We start from the raw sequence: 18,477 nt of genomic DNA, 5'->3' as shown, positions 1-18,477 counted from the left end.
GTGTCTCTTGAGCATCCAGAACAATCAACAGGTGTATTCAATGGTCAGGCCGCGTGCTTTCCAGTGAGCTGGGGATCAGTGGTAGCGTGCCTGTATAGGAAAAGCACGACTCTGGGCTCAATCGTCAGGAACTCAAAATGCAAAACAATGCCCCAATTCCCCAAAATCAACAATCAAAACAATAGTTGGCCATTCTAGGACACTCAACATAAATTCAGACCGAATCATAGTAAAGGTATTTCTAAAAAGCACATCTTTGCGTGTAAGAGCAAACTTCCTCCCAAATCAGTCTAGAAAACACATTCAGGGTTCCTTGGAGGGCCGAATTTTGATTTCTGTAGATAGCAAAGCTGTTTTCCTAGGCTCTCGCAGCACTTCTATCATCCACCCTGGCAAGGGCCAGTCTGTCTACAGTTCTGGGAGCGACTCAGATTCTGGGGTAAGACTACTATACTAGCTCCACACCAAGGGTCCGGAGCCAGCTCCGCCCCACCCCGCCGCCACCTGCGGAGATGGGCGACCCGCCCACATCCTGACGTCACCGAACTCCGGGCAGCGCCGGGTCGGGCTCCGGGGATTGGTCAAGGCTCGTGACGTCACGGTCCCGGGGCGGCCCCGGGCTGGCGGGGCCCCCGGGTGCTTGGGTTCCTTTCAAGACTGGCGGCGGGGTGGGGGCGGGGCGGAGGCGGAGCGGGCGGTGTAAACAGACCCGGGAGCCGCGAGCCCCGGAGGAGGCGCGGGTGGCGCCGCCATGGACTTCCAGCAGCTGGCAGATGTCGCGGAGAAGTGGTGTTCCTGCACACCCTTCGAGCTCATCGCCGCCGAGGAGACCGAGCGCAGGATGGACTTCTATGCCGACCCGGGCGTATCCTTCTACGTGCTGTGTCCGGACAACGGCAGCGGCGACAGTTTTGTGAGTACTTGGAGAAGGCGATCTCCGCTGTGCCCTAGCTCCTCCAGGGAGGCTGGGTGGGGTGGAGTGGCAGCGCCAGGGCGTCCGGGGCCGCAGAGCCGAGGTGTGGCGACCTCCCGGACTACCCCGTGCTCGACGCGTGGATCAGAGCATCCCCAGGGAGTCCTTGTGTGACATCCGCCGGGCGGGGCACACAGCCCCTGCATCTTAATCCGAGGTCCGGTCCAGGGAGATGTTTTTACCCTTCGGGGTCTTAGACACAACTCTGCAGCCGCCCCTCCCCGGCAGGGTCCCCGCCCCAGGCTGCGAATCCCTCGGAAAGACACAAAGCCTCTGTCTACACCCGCAGTGCTAGATCTTTTGGACCCTATTTGCGGAATTACTCCCAGGAGCTTGAAAATGCACGCGCGTGCACACAAGCGCGAGCGCGCTCTCTCGGGGTGGGGGCACGCCTATTCCAGGTTCCACGCTTCCCTAGCTCCTCAGGAGCTCCCTAGCTGCCAGGGAGTGTGTGTTCCTTGTGCAGATTCTGGCCAGCCATGAGGCTTCTGTAACCCCACCGAGGCCTTTAGGCTTTTCCAGAGAAAGAACCTACACAACCCGGCCCAGAAGGATCAGGACCAGAAATTACGGTGACCAAATGTTCGGCCCGCATCCCGCCCACTAGGGATCCTGGCGCTTTCAGTTTAGCAAAGGGATGCAGAGAGCACGAGGTTGTGATGGGAGGCGTGGAAGCAGGGCGGGGATGGCACGCCATGGAATGTTCGTAAGCACTATAAATAATAGTCCCCAAATGTAAGATGGAGGCAGCTGGGAATGAGGGTTATCTTGTGGTCGCTGGCCTGAGGCTGGAGCAGGCGCTGCTGCTGCTGCTGCTGCTTCTGCGGAGGAAGATGGGCGGTGCACTGGCTTGGCTCATCAGGTGGAATGACAAAGCTGGACATGGACCCCAGGCCCGGCGCCCCATACTCATTCATGGGGAAGTTCAGCCTAAGATCCGTGAGAGCCTATCTCAAAATAAATATCTCACCTGTAGAACAGTTCACAGTGAAGACAGCGAGACCTTTCTCAAACCCAGATAGGACAAGCGTAGGCTGGGTTGCACACCTGGCCAATATGCTCCTGGCTTTGGGTGGCAGGTAAAATTGAGTTCTGTCCCTTTGTCTTGAGTCCCCTATCCACAAAACTGACTTCCTAATACCAGTTCTCTGGCGACCATTTAGAAACATCTAGCAGTCTGAGGCACAGCATGCGTCCTGCAAATTTAAAGTTCTGAGACCTGGTCTTCCCCACTCCCTTTGTTAAAACCCCTTGCCTGGGACTAAAGGATGTAGCTTGGTTGGTAGAGCTCTAGTGTAGCATGTGTATAGCCCTGGGTTGGACCCCCAGCACTGCAGAAGTGGGGGTGGGGTGTTTGTGGGGTGTAATCCCTACATTCCCTGTCAGCCTAGGATCCTGAGACCTCACCCCAAACGGTTTTCACAGTGGAGACAGATTAAATTATGGATTCGTGTAAGCAGGCATCAGCTGATTGGCTGACCATCTGGAGGAGGGGGACGAGGAAGAGAGGATAACTCCTTGGACACGTTAGCACCGTCTCAAAGATTGTGGAGACCATGATCATCAAGTTGCCAACCACAGGTGTTTGCTTAGCCATATTGCTCCTCGAATCTTTGCCAGGTTGGGTGTGCTAAGTGCTTACCTCTTGGGCCTTGTCATTTTTCTCGGAAAATCTATTAGAGCATCCAAAGAAGTTTGAGTTAAGTGGTATCTCTGCTATCTGAAGATTTGGGTAACAGTAAGAATGTAACATAGCACCTCTCGATTTACAAGTTTTAGGTCATTGAAAAACTTGCAAACATTGATGAGGGCTTGAACTTTCCTGGGTCAGGGCTAGCCAACATACAAATGGCATTGTGCCCATCGGGACATTTAGCTCAGAAGTGATATAGCAGCCCTGATTCTGCTCAGGCATCCAAGCTCCCACCTCTGTGTGTGTGTGCTTGGAGACATCATTGAATCCCTCTCTGGCAGCTTAAAGATCTGTGACCCGTTACCGGACTTAAAGTGGCAGCCTGTTGTCAATGCCTGGTGGGGCTGCAGGAGAACATGTCTGGCTTGTGCTCAGCCCTCATATCTGGGAGCCTGTGTTATGGCAATCACTGTAAATGTTACTGCCATCCATATGATAGGTCCTAGCCCCAATTAAAAACCTCCTAACTTCCTCTTCCTCACTTCTGCGGTCCAGATCATCAGAGTTGCACCAGCATCGTGGGTAAGGCATGTGTGGTGCCCTCCATGACTGTGAAAGCACCCTAGCCATCTCCACCAGTGTCTCTCTAAAGTATCTAAAATACAATCTGGAGCTGGGCATAGTGGTGGTAAGCTCGGCATTCAGAAGGTGGGGGGATCTCAAGCCTTTACGTGACCTATCTCCTGACATTTTCTAAGTTCCTACTGCACGGGCACTTCCTGCCTCACCTGAGGATCCTGTCCTCAACTGCTGGGGTTATAAGTTTTTAAGTGGATGCTGGAGATCTGAACTCAGGTCCACATGCTTGTACCACAAGTATTTTACCCACTGAGCCAGCCTTTACCCATCTGCTCAGCCTTGAAAGATGACATCTTATTGGGCCTCACGAAAGTTCTATGCGGGAGATGTCATACCCATTTTGTAGGTGAGGAATATATCTGATAGCCCAGATCTCTGTGCCCTCGCTGAAGGTTGGCCCATGGTAGCTCCAGAGACCCAAAGACAAAGATTCTTTTGATTGCCACTCCTCTGGGCAGCTCACTGTTGTCTCCTCGCTTCACAGGCCACCTGCCAATGTAGCCCCTTTCCAAACTGCCCATCATGTCGGGAGTTGTGGCTTTGCAAGTGGCAGGAAGGCTGTGCCACCCAGGCAGAGGGGCGGGCACTCAGCAACTGGATGGCTGTTCCCTCTTCTGCCAACTCAGAAGGTCCTGGTGGCTATGAGGTCTGAGAAGGGAAATGTGGGCAGCCATTCAAGTACCAGGTGGACAGAATAGTGTCTGTGAGTGCATGCATGTATGTGTGCATGAACAGATATGCAGGTGTGTATCCAATGCGTTGCTCTCCTTCCTTGTCCGTTGAGGAGTGCCCTACCATTACCCAGACTAGAAATTGCTGATTGTGGGGAGGGCTCTGTTTACCTAATAGTTCCACCTTTTCTGACAACCCAGCAAAAACATATTTGCGTCCACATTTTTGTGCAGCTTTATCCACCCCCAAACCCACACAAAAACAATAGTCATATTCTTAAAGAAGCAATACTCACAGAGGGACTCTGGCTAACTCTTCTATGTATGTTTACATAGTTCTAACTTGTGAGCGTGTCTCTGTGGTGTATTTAAATGGCGCTGCCTTGTGGTTTGGGGATGGTGTGAAGGAGGAAAACCTTCCCTCCACCTGCTCCTTTGGTTTCCCCACCCGCAGAGTGGGCTAATCATATGCTAAGCCATTCTTACTATGAGCACTGTACGGAGCATTGCCTTATTCCCAGAGGTTATTTCAAGGGAGAACAAAGCCACTGTATATTCAGCTAATAATGAAGAGGGTAAAGTCAGGGTGCTATGAGTCCAAATAATGGGGAACAAGAAGTTGCTGATTATCTGCTAAATGGTAGGCAGTTTGCAGGCAGACACCTGAGCTCATCAGACCCCCTCTGGGAATAACTTGTCTGTCACTTACCTGTGACTGAGCCAAAGGTCCCTTAAGCAGCTTGCCCAGAGGCAGTTGAGGGTATGCATGCAAGACCTCTGTGGGGGTGCTCCCTGCCTTCTGCTGTGTATGTAACCTCAGTTTCCTCCCTGACAGAATGTTCAGCACAATGAGCAGGCTGCCGTAGTTATGGCTAACCATGCTCTTCCCACTGGGTGTGCTAGTACATTGGGTGCCACAAGGTGGCTTGTGGTTTTTCTGTTCTGTCTGCTCCACAGACAGACATCAGTTTAAGGTTAAGAGACACCAATTAAAAATAGAGCTAGAAGTGAGTTCCGGGACAGCCAAGACTGTTACACAGAGAAGTCCTGTCTCAAAGAACCAATAGTTCCCCCCCGCCCCAAAAAAAGAGCAAGAATAGCAGATACGCCTCACTTAGTTCTGATGGACCGTGGTTTTAGGACCTTGGTTTTAGGACCTTCTTTAGCTGCCCAAATCTGAGACTGCTCAGAGCTGTTGTGTGAAATGACATCTTTACACACACCCTACTCACATTTCCCTGTGAGGATGCTTAGGACGGTGGGACTGTGAATTAAGTACACATTGTTCTATATTGTTCAGGCTAATGCCAGACGAACATCGCATGTTCAGTACAGATGCTGTCTTTCCCTTCAAATGATTCCCATCCTGGTCAGGTCGCATGTGTGGCTCAGAACCTGTGACTGGGGGAGGGTGGTTACACCGCAATGAGAGAGGCACACGGCGCAGGCCACAGGTGCTCAGATAGAGTCAGGGGTGTGCTCCAAGCCCTCTTGAGCTCATCAGTTCATAGCAGAAAGTCTAGCAGCGTGCCCTTCAGGACAAGAAGAACTCAGCGGGGTTGAGTTGTCTTACTGATCTAATGTCACATTTTGATGACCAGATCTTGTCATCTCTATATAGAAAGTAGAACACGCTCCTTTCTTGTTGAGGGTGGTGTGCTTGTTTTGTCTTAGCTAGGTGAGCTCAGGCCTGATGTAAGAGAGAGAAGAGCCACAGAGGGCCTGTAATCACAGTGTTCACATCAGGCATTTGCTGTGGGAGAGGCAGGCCACTCGGGGTGTGGGCCGTGGAGGCTACGTCGCTGCAGCTCATGGCTCTGGTTAGTATCAGAACTGCTTGAGTTCTCCATGCAAAGTTTTGAAATGTAGCCCACCTTGATCAGAAACTCTGGGAAGCGGGCCTGGAAATCTGCATTGTTTCAATCTTCCGGGTGATTGTCACCTGCTCCGCTTCACTTTTGGGCTCCTTGGCATCTCCTGCCATCACGGGCAGCCTGCAGCCCACTGTGCCCATGAGCTCCAAGCACCCTCTGTACCCACAGGCAGCTAGTATTCTTCAGTCTGACACCCCCACCTAAGCTAGTTCTGTGACTGCAGCCAGCTTCTCCAGTTCCTGCTGGACACACATACACACACACACACACACACACACACACTCCAGACTTCTCAGATCACCTTGTCTTGTATTCTAACACTGCTAGATACCTTTAGTTTGGGAGAGAAGTAGTTTAAATAAAATGAAATCCTTTTAATTTTTAAATACAGTAGCTATAGGCTGATAAGCAGTTAATAAATGGTGTTTTTTTATTTTTTAGTTGTCATATTCCCCACTTAGACCCCAACTGTGTCAGAAGTCTCCACAGCTATTCTTAGGCATCCTCCAGTGACAAAGAGGGCAATGAGATGCGCTCACAGGATAGCAAACTGAACTTCCTAGGGTGATACCCCACTTCCATAAGGAATGGCAGCAGGCAGGTGGTGCTACATGGACCCCTCGGAGTCCTGCTCTATCAAGGTCTTGTCCTACTGCCTAGCCTGTGCCTACTGCCTACTCCTACTGCCTAGCCTGTGTCTCCTCCAGTCTACCAGACACCTTCCATTCCCAGGCCTCAGCACCGTCTCCTCAGTTTACACCCTCGAGACAGACCCTTGGTACCTGTGGGCTGCCCTGTGTTCCTGACTGGTTGGCTCTGCAGAACTAGGCCTTCTTCATCCAGACCTCGCCGGTCTGGTTCCCCAGCTTATCTTTGACCATTATGGGAAAAACTTGTGTTCATTTTAAAGATGTGCTAAGAAGGCTTTCCTCACATAAAGCAATGTTCCCCAGCCTCAGTAACAACAGCAAACCTAAATACAGGTTCCATGTACACTAGGTCGATCAGCGATGTCTAGGTAGGATGCCCACCTAAGGTGCCGTGAGGGACAACCGAGCTTCCCGGTGACTCCGTGCCAGCTTTGCAAATTCTCCTAAGTTCGTTCCGTTCTGAAGAAATTTACCAACACCCCCATTCACGGGGCAATCTGCAGAGGGAACACCTTGTTCCAAGTTCATGATTCCAGACTATGGTTAATTAATTCTTCAGCTGTAGCTGAAGGCAAAGTGAAGGAATTTGAAGGCCAAGGCTCTGATTTCTCCTCCCTCCTCTTTTGAAATGAGCCTCATGCATGTGCCTGCTGGAGATGGTGAACAGGGGTGACGGTGAGCAGGGGTGATGGTGAGCAGGGGTGACGGTGAGCAGGGGTGACGGTGAGCAGGGGTGATGGTGAGCAGGGGTGATGGTGAGCAGGGGTGACGGTGAGCAGGGGTGATGGTGAGCAGGGGTGATGGTGAGCAGGGGTGACGGTGAGCAGGGGTGACGGTGAGCAGGGGTGACGGTGAGCAGGGGTGATGGTGAGCAGGGGTGACGGTGAGCAGGGGTGATGGTGAGCAGGGCTGATGTCTGTCTGCTGCCCTGCTCTCTGGTTACCTGTGAGCAGATGGCAGTCAGAGCAGGTGAGACTGGGAGCTTGAAGCTTGGGAGAGCTCTATGGATTTGACATTTCCTGATCCCTTGTCTTGCGAACAGTAAAGACCAAGGGGATGGATTTCACCGTGTAAGGGAGGCCGACCTGGAATGCGTGATTCTGTGAAACTCTAGGGTAACGACCTGTGTTCTTTGTCTCTCCTGCCCCTGGGGTTCCAGCACGTGTGGAGTGAGAGCGAGGATTGCCTGCCCTTCCTGCAGCTCGCACAGGATTACATCTCTTCCTGCGGCAAGAAGACGCTCCATGAAGTCTTGGAAAAAGTCTTCAAGTCCTTCCGACCTGTAGGTGCTGCCTGGCTCCGGACCCCTCCCTGTCCCCCTCTGTAGGGCACCTTGATAGCAGGGATGGTCGGGAAAGAGGCAAACCCGGGACGACGGTTTTTCCCTTGTCTACTGTGGGCCCTGTGGTATAAAGGAAGCGGGCAGTGGGGAGGCCAAGGGTGGGATGTGGCAGGGCCATTTGGTTCAGGAATGGTGACTCTTTCTAGCATCCCTTGAGTTGAGAAGTACTGGGAGGGTGGAAGCAAACAGAGCCTTTGCCAGGCATTTCTCAACCGGTAGACCCCAAATGCACCTGGAAGTAGTGCAGGTTTGTTTGTTTGTTTGTTTGTTGGTTGGTTGGTTTGTTGGTTGGTTGGTTTGTTTGTTTTATCATAGCTATACCTGCATCAGGAACATGGCCAGAAATCTAGGCAAAGCTCATCCAGGTTTGTGACCCTGGGGAAGGGTAGCATTGTTGATTCTTTTCTCATTTCAGTTCTCAAAGCACTTCAAAAAGCTTTCGTCCCCTCTTGGGACTTAGGACTCTATCAATGACCTGCTTTCATGGGAACTGATGGCGTGTGAAGTTTATACTCGCCCCAAGCTTGGTGATCCTTTCCCTCTCTCTCCCAAAGCCATGCCTAGCATCACGCCATGTCCTGCCCTGGTTTGCTTCCCTGCCCACTGTGGATGTAGTCCATGCATTCAGTGCTGTGCTGTGGAATTGCTGTCTCTACTTCTCCACTAAGCATCTCAAGCTTGTTTTATGGTTCAGGGAGGTTGGCTACATAACTGCCTTTCTGACATCTCAGGGTTGGTAAGTGTTTTGCATCTTTCGTGCCTCCTGACTGGCACTTCTGGTATCCCACAGTTGTGTGTGGCATTGTCTAAATGCCCAAGATGGCAGTACCTAATCCAGAGAGGACTTTGTTGGTGCTGTCAGGCCTTGGGTCTTCAATACTTGATTTGTAGTTCACAGACACTCTAGGTGATGAAAAGATGGGGTTCAGATCTTGTCTCTTTTAGCTCATCTTTGTTCCAGGAATATGGGCCTTTAGGGGGGCTCCAGGTTAAAGTGGGGACCCTGTTGTGTTCTGTTCCTATAGAGGCTCTAGACTTTGACTCCCTTCTTCATAGATCTTAGAACAGTCTTTAAAAAAATACAATATACTTTCTTGCTTTCCCAGTCAGGTTAGGCCAACCTCTCTGGCTTCCAAGGCCTCGCTATCCTTAAGAGTCTATTTCCGTACTTGATGTAAAATGATGAAAATGGCCTAGCTGTTCTCAGGAGAAGGGTTGTCCTAATCATTCAACCCACCATCATGAGAAATGAAATCTCAGTGGCTCTTGTCACATTCTCTTATTTCAATCACCTGTCTGGCCTTCCAGTCTTTTCCTTGCTAATTTTCTAAGCTACTTTGGCCTGTCAGGTGTGGTGAATGCTCGCCAACTCATTTGGACCATTTCCTACTCTGGTCTAGCACAGGAACCAGGTGGTAAACATTGTGTTTCCCCTTGGGGAAGACAAGATAAGCAAGTACACCTCGGTGTGCCCTTAACAGGTGCCAAGACAGCAGGAAACAAACCAGGGATGAGGCTATGCATGCCTTTAATCCCAGCACTTAGGAGCCAGAGGCAGGTGGATCTCTGTGAGTTTGAGGCCAGCCTGGTCTATGAAGCAAGTTCCAGGACAGTCAGGGCTGTCACACAGAGAAATCCTGACTCACAACAAAAACAACAACAAAGAGTCTTCAGTGAGAAGGGGATCTTGGAGTCTGCAATGATCATAAGGGATGGGGGTTCCCAGGCACAAAGACTAGCAGATCTGAAAGCCTAGGGTACAGGAGGCATCCACGTAGCTACAAGGGTTTGGAGTTGGGAACCTGAGCACAGTGAGAAGGGAGTCCAGGAAGACTTCGGGTCTCGTAGCTGTGGAAGGACTTGGTTTTACCAGTCTGCAGAGCCTGAAGAAATTAGAGCAAGAAGGCCATGCTGATATCCTCTTTTGAGAGGTTCCCTCTTGCACCCTAACGTGCTCAGATTGACTAGCAGCAGCGAGAGCCAGTGCTATCTTCCAGGCTGATGTGAGGGCAACTCAAAAACAGCGGAAGTGGAACAAGAGCCTCGGGTGCTGGAAATGCCTGGAAAGTAGACCCAGCTGGCCTTGCTGTTGGGTTGAAGTAGAGTATGAGAAAATGAGAGAAAGATGGAACCTGAGTTTCTTGGCCATGCAGTGGAGGAACGTCACAGTGGTAGACTGAGGCTGGGGGGCGGCAGGAGGAGACGCATGGGCCCGGTGCTGTTAGAATGTCGTTTTGTGGGACTGGGAAGTCAGGGGGGAACCTTGTGTCTCTCGCCCCCTGCTTTCACCTCTATGTGAAGTTATGGAGTTTGGGGCTTAGAAAGAAGGCCTAGGCAGGATCTGGCTGCTGCTATTCTAGTGGAGAGAAGACCTTATCCAGTTAGGGGGATTGCGAGCCAGGAAGCCAGCACCACATACCCTGCGTGTCAGTGGCCACATGGCTGCATCCCCAAGATTGCCTTCACCTGTACCTTCAGATAGCTGCCTTCTGGGTGTGCAGACGTGGGACTTTAAAATGTCACTGTGCCCTCTTCCAACCACTGCCCTGTGCAGTCTCTCCACAGAGATAAGGGCTTATCTTGCCATAGCCTTTTGATGATGCGATGATGCCGCACGGAGCCTCAGGCAGCCCCTGTTTGCGTGACCTTGCTAAAGCTGGGCACGTGGCATCTACAGCCTAAAGAGCCGTATCACCTCAAGGCCATGCCACCTCTGTGGACTGCACTCCCTTTCTCTCGCCTGCACTTCCTACACGATAATAATGTCACAAAGCCTCGCTCCACACACACTGAAATCTCCTCACACACTGACATCTGATTGGATCTCTGAAGAAAAAGTTACTCTTATTCCTTTCTTCCAACCTACTTCTTTTTTTTCTCTCCTCATTTATCGTATTTCCCAGAAAACACACTAAGCATCCATAGCCAAAGCCTTGCAAAGGACAGCAAAGCATACTTGGCTTTCCCATCTGGGCACTGGTTAAGAGCAGCAGTGGCCACAGAATAGGGAGAAGCCTTTAGGCAGAGCCTGTATTGGATCAGGCATCCTGTGAGATTCTGTGCAGGACGAGCGGAGGCACCCACCCCATCAACTCATTCCACTCTGTGGGTTCTTGGGGAAAATACTTCTGAGAGGTTGTTTGTGAGCATGTACTTCAAGGTGCTTGTGTAGGTTCCTTGGGTTCAGACCCCACTTCTGTTTCTCGGGTTCTCCATTTGTAGGTGAGAAAACTAAGCTGCTAAATATCCATAGCAGCAGCCCAGTTTGGCTGGGGGTGACCTCTGTGCAGAGTAGGCACCAAACAGATGCTTCAACGGCTGTGTACTGCTGTGTACTGCTGTACCACGCAAAACACAGGTGCAAAGAGTTGGTCCAGCCTGGTGAAGCATTATGTAGTGAATCTAGGGTTTTGGTAGTGAAAAAATATCTTGCTAAGTGATTTCAACATTGTTAACTGAAATATATGGCTGGATAAGGAACCTTTCAAAGGTAATGGAAGGGTCAAGAAAAAGATTATCAACCCTGGTTTTTGCAAAGTAATAAACTCACCATACATGGTAGGTGACGGTCTATAAAGAAGATAAATAAATGTACACTTGGAGGCACATACCGAAGAGCTTCCGGGTGGTGGGTGAATTTTATTTTCTTTTCCCTATTCTCTAAGAGATCTATCATATTCATATAATCATAAAACATATATTTTTAGAAATCTGTATAATTTTCATGTGTCAAAAATGCTCAAAATTAGGGAGGGACTCCCTGAGGCTCAGAGTGCCAGGCGGTGCCCTCCTGCAGAGATCCGCTGGACACATTGACCACAGGAGAGCTGACCCAAGCAGGGCCCATCTTGGCTGCCTGGCTTAGAATCCATCGAGATACCCCGGGGAGGGGAGACTGCTCTGTCCCTGACTATGTGACATCTTGCAGTTTTCTTAACCTTTGTGTTTCCATCTTTAAAATAGAGCCAGCTTCTGTTTCACTGCCCCGTGGATCCATGGGCAATGTCTAGAGCTGACCGTGAACACAGACTGTCAAAGTCCAGCTGCCCTGGGATGGGGGCATGGACTGGATGTAACAGTCCATCTTTCTCACCTAGAGTGACGCCCATTTCTCTCCACTGGAAGGGCCTCCGGCCTCATAAGGAAGGATCTCTGGCCCGACTCTCCCCTCCTCACTGGTGGCACACAAATGCAGATTCCATGGCCACTCACTATCGCCACCCTAGAGTATCACTGCTCTGGCAATGACTTCAGAGACCACTGATAAATGTGGACAGTCATTTTCCTCACTTAAGTGACTCCCGGGTGACTGTTGCTGGCCTTCGCATGAGAGACCTCGATAATGGGCCAGGGATATCGATCCTCATGAATGGCGACCTTGCCAGTCATTTCTGCCTCTTTTCGTCCCTTATTTGATGACAAATCTCAGACGTGATTGCTGGTAAGCAAGCAGAGCAGGAAAGGAGGGGGGTTCCTAATGCCAGATTCCCCCCGAGTTACATGAACATGAAGGATGGCTCTTCTCTCAGCAAGTTGCCTGCCCCTCCCCCACCCCCAGAGGTCTGGTCCTGTCGCTGTGCCTATGGCAGTGTTGAATGCTGTTTGAGCTTATGTTGCCGTAATGGCACAGTCTGGCCTTTGTTCCTGAGGCTCCCATGGCTTCTTTCTCCCAGTCTTCTTTCTGAGGAGGCTGTAACACTGTTTTGTTTTGTTTTGTTTTGTTTTTCTCAAGAAGGGGTTCTTACCGGAAGAATACTCCCCTGAGTCTGGACACTGACCTGAGGGAAACAGTGTTTTTAGGTTGCATCCAGTGGCTCAGGAGCCAGTGATGACTCCACACAAGAAAATCCCTCATGGCCCAGACCATGGCCATCTTTGCTTCTGCTCCTCCCACATGGTCAGTAGCCTTGACGAAACGGAAGAATCCCCTGGTGCTGGGCTTGCCTAAGTAGGACAGAAAGTCCAAGGAAAACATTGCCCATGTGGATTTAGAAATTTAGCTTTTCTATATCTTTTGTTTTCTGCTCCTGTTATGGACATTCAAACCTTGTCATATTTTAGCCAGGCAGTGGTGGTGTACGCCGTTAGTCCCAGGGTTCAAAATGCAGAAGCAGGCAGATCTCCGAGTTTGAGTTTGGGGACGGACAGTGTCCCCTCTAGGGGCGCATCTGCCACTCTTGCCCGTTTGACTCTGATCTTGCATCGGCCTCTCCCTCCTAATATGAAGAAGACTGAAACCCAACATGAGTTTTGGGATAAACAGTTTCTGAACCCCCCCTCCGCAATGCTTTAGCCAGTCTTGCTGCCCATAGTGGGGCTTCTGGACCCCCTTAGAGCAAGTTAGAAATGCAGGGTTCCCTCGGGCTCACAGAGCCAGGGTCTGCATTGTAGGTAGTGCTGTTGGTGACTCAGAGACAGTTAAGTGCGGGAAATGCTGCCTCTCCCTTGGAAGAAGTGTGCCGGGATGCCCGAAGTCCCAAGGACAAGCTATACACATCTTCCACCCTCTCGGTGTGTTTGTAAAATCTGTACCAAGGACCCTTAGATGTCCAGAGCCACTATGAATGGCATCTTCTCTTCCCCACTCTGAAACCTCAGGGGCTGATCAGATTCACAGAGCGGAGGATGCTCCTGTCTCTAGGAAGGGCCTCCCTTAAGGCTGGCTCTCTGAGGCTAGAACTGTGTGCTTTGAAGTCATGGGGGTAGCTAGCGAGCTGAGCAGGGGAAGAGGTGTGATTTGTGCCCGTCAGCCTGCTAGATCCATTTCAGCAAGGTGTGCTGAGTCCAGGAGGGGACTGAGAACCACTTATGCCATGGCTTGAATTAGGGTGAGTAACCCAAGCCTCCCGTGGGAAGGATCATTATAGATACATGCATGTACAAGCATGCCTCGGCTGTACCATTCTCACCCATGAATGTCATGGCTAACTACAGGTTCCCACTGAGCCTCAGAATCCTCCCGAACCCAGCACTCCAAGTGCCCAGTTGCCACCTCAGATTCATCAAATGGGCCGGATGCATTGACTCTTTGATACTTAGTGGTTTTTCGCTCTTCAGTGGTCCTGGGTCTCCTCTGCTGCGGTGGAGAGGATGTGGAAGCTGCTGCAGCAGCCCTGCTGTGACAGATACTGCGGCATTCCTGTCACTGGACACTTCCATTCTGCTGAGTCAGCAGCAGCTCTTCAACTGAAAACTGGCCGCCAGCACGGCCACCGTCTGCTTTCACTGTGACTAGCCATCTTCTCTCGCGGGAGGCAGTTTTAGCCTGTCTCTCATTAAAGTGTGAGAAGGAGACAGTGCTGACACAAAGGAGTTTCTCTAGTCTTCCCAGGACACAGGAGATTCTGGGGGCCAGGGCTGGACAACCTCTCCCTGCCCTTTCCTTCAAGGGAGCAGTAACTCTCTGGGACACCACCAGTCATGAGCTGGACAGGGGCAACACACATCTGCAGTTGGCCATGGCCTGCTAGGCTTGTGACCAGCAATGCTTCACAGATGGTTTTGCCCTTTCCTAAAGCTCTGAGGCTGTGAGTTCTAGAACTTAGAGTGTAGACCTTGCCTCAGTCGGGGCTTCTGACTTCCTGTTCCCCCATTTGAGCCACAGAGAGAGTGAAGGAAGGGCAGCAGGATGATTGAGAAGCCGTGTGAGGAATAAGCAGCCTACCTTTAATGTCTTAATTCAGCTAAAGTTTAGATCACTGGGGCCCCTTAGTTAAGAGGCCTGAAGGTAACAAGTCTGGGGTCTCCGTGTGAAGTCTTTTGATCGCTCTACTCAGTCGTTATGTACAAAAACCCAGGAGCCCCCAAGTCCACGACTTTCTGCCAGCACACAAGTCTCAGTTCATATTGCTCACAACCGACTAGTGCTACTCAGTTTCTAATGAAACTACCGTGATCCCGGGGCCAGAGAGATGGCTTGGCAGTTAAGTGCTTTCTTTCCAGAGGACCTGAGTTCGATTCCCAGCACTCACACTGGGCAGCTCACAACTGCCTATAATGCTAGCTCCCTAGGATCTGACACCAGCACTCGCTTGCCCGTAACCCAAACACGTACCTGCATACATAATTTAAAGTATTTCTCTGGAATTTGCCTTGTTTCCCAGATCATAATCCATAGAGGATTTGTGGAACATAGATGGAAAGGAAGCTGGGGAAATGGTTTAGAGCCTCTGTTGCTCTTTCAGGGGACCCAGGTTTGATTCCCAGAACTCACCCGAAGGCTCACGACCATCCTTAAGCCCAGTTTCAGGGGGTCTGATGCTTTATTCTGAGCTCTGTGGGTACTGTGCATGCACATAACGTACACACATACTGCCAAAACAGTCATATACATAAATACACGTCAAAGCATTTGTAAAGATGAAATGGAAAAAAGTTGTCCACAATCCCAGTCTTACAGAAACTCTTTATCCTCCTCATGCACGCACGCGCGTGCACACGTGCACACACACATATACACACTCACACACACTAAATGTTTACAAGAAATAGAAAGCACCAGCGAGATGGCTTGGTGGGTTGCAGTGCTTCCGGCTAAGGATGAGGACCTGAGTTCTCTATCTAGGCTTCACACGGTGGAAGGAAAGAACCAACTCTTGCAAATTGTCCTAGGATCATACGCATACTGATATAAGTGCATATAAACACACAAAATAAGTAAATGTAATTTTAAAAAAACCTCAATTTTGAATATATTTAATTACAGCCTTTCCCCCGTGCATCCATATGAGTTTTAAGAAAAGTTGTATCATAATTAAAATGTAATTTTATCATGTTTTTAATTTTATGTGCGTTTTATCATTACTTTTAAAATTCAGTGTTAAGTATAGGTAAGATTCTCTCTAACTAACATGCCATGACATTTAACCCTTTGCTGCTGAACGTCCTAGTTGTCTTAGCATTTTTACCTATGTGCTACTCTTAATAAATACCCCCATGTATTTGGGGGAGAAAATAAACCAGAGGATTGATCTGGGGGCATTTCGAAGGCACATTAGCACTGCTCATGGTGTGATTCCCTAACATGCCGGCTACACCTCATACAGGTGTGGTTGGTGGACCTCTGTGCTTTGACATTTAAAAAGTAACCTCTCTGAGGTACACAGTGAAATTGATAATCCATGAAGATTCGATGTGTCTCCTTATTAAATTTGTAAAAACTGTGGTGGTGGGGGAGTTGAGCTCAGGGATACTCTCGCTGTGTACAGACGAGTTTGGGTCCAGTGGCTTTGGTCTTCTGCCTGAAGTCCTGGCAATCCTTACAGCTGTTGCTTCTTCTCTCTCTGTAGCTGCTGGGGCTTCCAGATGACGAGGACGCCTTTGAAGAGTACAGTGCGGATGTGGAGGAGGAGCCAGAGGCGGACCACCCCCAGATGGGGGTCAGCCAGCAATAAACGCCTAGGTCGCCTTCCCGAAGGGGAGTAAGCCCTGTGCTGCCGATGAGGTCCTGTGCTCCCCGATGGGGTCCTGGACTCCTGGGGTAGCTTTTTGTATTAGCTCTTCAAAACAGGACACCTGGCTCCTGACATCCAAATGAAAATGAAATACCTTTCAAACGACCAAACAATTTCTGTGATGAGCTTCGCTCAGAAGTGATCAGAATTTCTGCCCCACTTTGCCGGGGTTTCTGTGGAGATGTCTTGGTAGCCTTTGCCACTTTGAAGTTAGAATCTGTGTTGTGGCTGCCTGTTCCCTCTTGAGTTTATGTTGGAGAATTAACGTTTGCTGATTGGAATGTAGAGAACGCTGAATGTATTAAGGATGTGTTTTGAGTCCTCACAGGGGACCTTGCTGAGGAAAAGCATGACAGAGGAGAAATGCAGCCTGCACTTTTTATGTCCCTTTGACGTGTCTGTAAGTGAAAGGTCTTGCTTAGGAAGCATGAGTTTTACTATCTAGTCGTGAACTGCGCAGACGCAGATGCCGAGGGTGAGCTTCTTGGAGAGTTTCTCCACTGTTGGATACCTGAGCATGGAATGGCCAGCCACTGGTCAGTGTAAATGTTCCGCAGTTGTTCGATCGTTTTAAAACGTGCTAATTCCAAAGCCACTTTTTAATTCTAATAGTGGAAAGTATAGATGGGGTGAAAGATATAAATTATTGATTCCTTAACACTGTTTCTAAGCCTGCATATGAAATGAAACCTTCACCTTCTCTCTTATGAGATGGCAACTTGTTAAATCATGAAAACAACCAGAATCCAAGTAAGTAAGTGACCCTTAAGCTTCAAAGCCATAGATGAAATCTAATAGGAAAATAAACCAGGAAAAAAAAATTAGATATAATGAAATTCTTTACTTTCCTAATCTTTTTTTTTAAGATTTATTTATTTATTATGTATACAACATTCCTTCCATGTATGCTTGCATGCCAGAAGAGGGCACCAGATTTCATTATCGATGGCTGTGAGCCACCACGTGGTTGCTGAGAATTGAACTCAGGACCTCTGGAAGAGCAGTCAGTGCTCTTAACCTTTGAGCCATCTCTCCAGCCCCTACTTTCCTAATCTTTTATTCTTTAGAGAATGTCAAGGAAAGGCTCCCACTGAGTTATTTTATTTAAAATTATAATGAAATACTCTAGGGAACTTCCATGCAGTGAAATTTTAAAGTGATATGAACGTGGGAGTCTTAATTAGGGGATTACTTAATGAAAAGAGTTCAGTTGCCGGGTGATGGCACATTGTGGATTCCATCTGTGCTTTTCTACCTGTGCTTTTATTTTCTGGAGGAAACTTATTAATGCTTAATTTCAAGCCGAGTGACATCCCTTGAAGTCGTTCATTAGCACAGTTAGACTTAGTACCCCTTCCAGCGTGTGAGGTCCAGTCCTGTCCCTGCTCCCCGTGCCATGTCTGCTCATAGCTGGGAGACTTGAGCTCTCTGTCTTGTGGATATGGTCCAGGGCAGGTGACTTCCTTTTAGACATGATAGGCCACAAAAATAAATGACTTTTGGAGGTAAAATGAAGACACCTGAGCAGTTTGCTCGATTATGAGGTAACCTAGAATTTTATACGGAGGCTTCAAATCTAAATTTACATATGTTTGAACATTACTATAAGATGGGTTTTTATCAAAAGCGTATTTGAACTTTGACCAAATATACTTGGTATCATCACATTAGTGTTCTCTACTTATACAAGTTGAGTTAAGACCCCTAGTGGGGTACAGCAGGCTACTGACAACTCTAGTCAGTCTTTTGTATGCCCCCCCAAAGGGATGGGTCAGGAAGAGCAAATGTCCCTGGACGTGGCTGATTCCCATGACAAAAACCCCGGCATCAGCAAATCTACCGTCCTTGCAAGCCTCCCTCTGTCTGCTGTTGTGTGTATCCCTTCCAGTGTGCACCTGTGTGGGCAAGCACACACATAGCCACCCCTACCCATTCTGTCAACGGTCATATCCCCGTTGGGGCTGAAGGCGAACAGCCTGTGGTTGGTTAGTTGTAGAAGCGGGCCTGCTCCACAGTGAGAAAAGTGTGACCCTTCGCAAGACCACAGAGGCATTCCAGGACTACAGAGAACTCAGCCCTTGGCTGCACGCAGTGATAAGTCATGTGACTTTCCTACGAAACAGGGGTATTCTCTGCTAGCTTTAAACACCACCCTGCTGCGGCTGGCTGCCGTAGGAAGTGTGTGAACGGAAAGAGCAACGGTCAAGGACAGTGAGGGACACAGGAAGAAAACCAATTTGGA

The 18,477-nt window shown here is 49.5% G+C and overlaps 1 protein-coding gene across 1 annotated transcript; it reads left to right on the top strand.

Annotated features, from left to right (window-relative positions):
• The first annotated feature begins 682 nt into the window (after positions 1-682).
• Mturn (maturin, neural progenitor differentiation regulator homolog) lies at positions 683-16,599 on the top strand. Its single transcript, XM_048440380.3, has 3 exons — positions 683-913; positions 7,600-7,722; positions 16,071-16,599. Exons 1-3 carry the CDS (start codon positions 752-754, stop codon positions 16,173-16,175), a joined length of 390 nt encoding a protein of 129 aa, XP_048296337.1. The 5' UTR covers positions 683-751; the 3' UTR covers positions 16,176-16,599.
• Positions 16,600-18,477: the final 1,878 nt, after the last annotated feature.

The sequence above is a fragment of the Myodes glareolus genome, chromosome 6, assembly GCF_982192425.1.
Source record: "Myodes glareolus chromosome 6, mMyoGla1.1, whole genome shotgun sequence".
NCBI classification, from domain to species: domain Eukaryota; kingdom Metazoa; phylum Chordata; class Mammalia; order Rodentia; family Cricetidae; genus Myodes; species Myodes glareolus.
The sequence above is the reverse complement of the archived record's forward strand: the minus strand, read 5'-3'. Positions and strand labels throughout refer to the sequence as shown.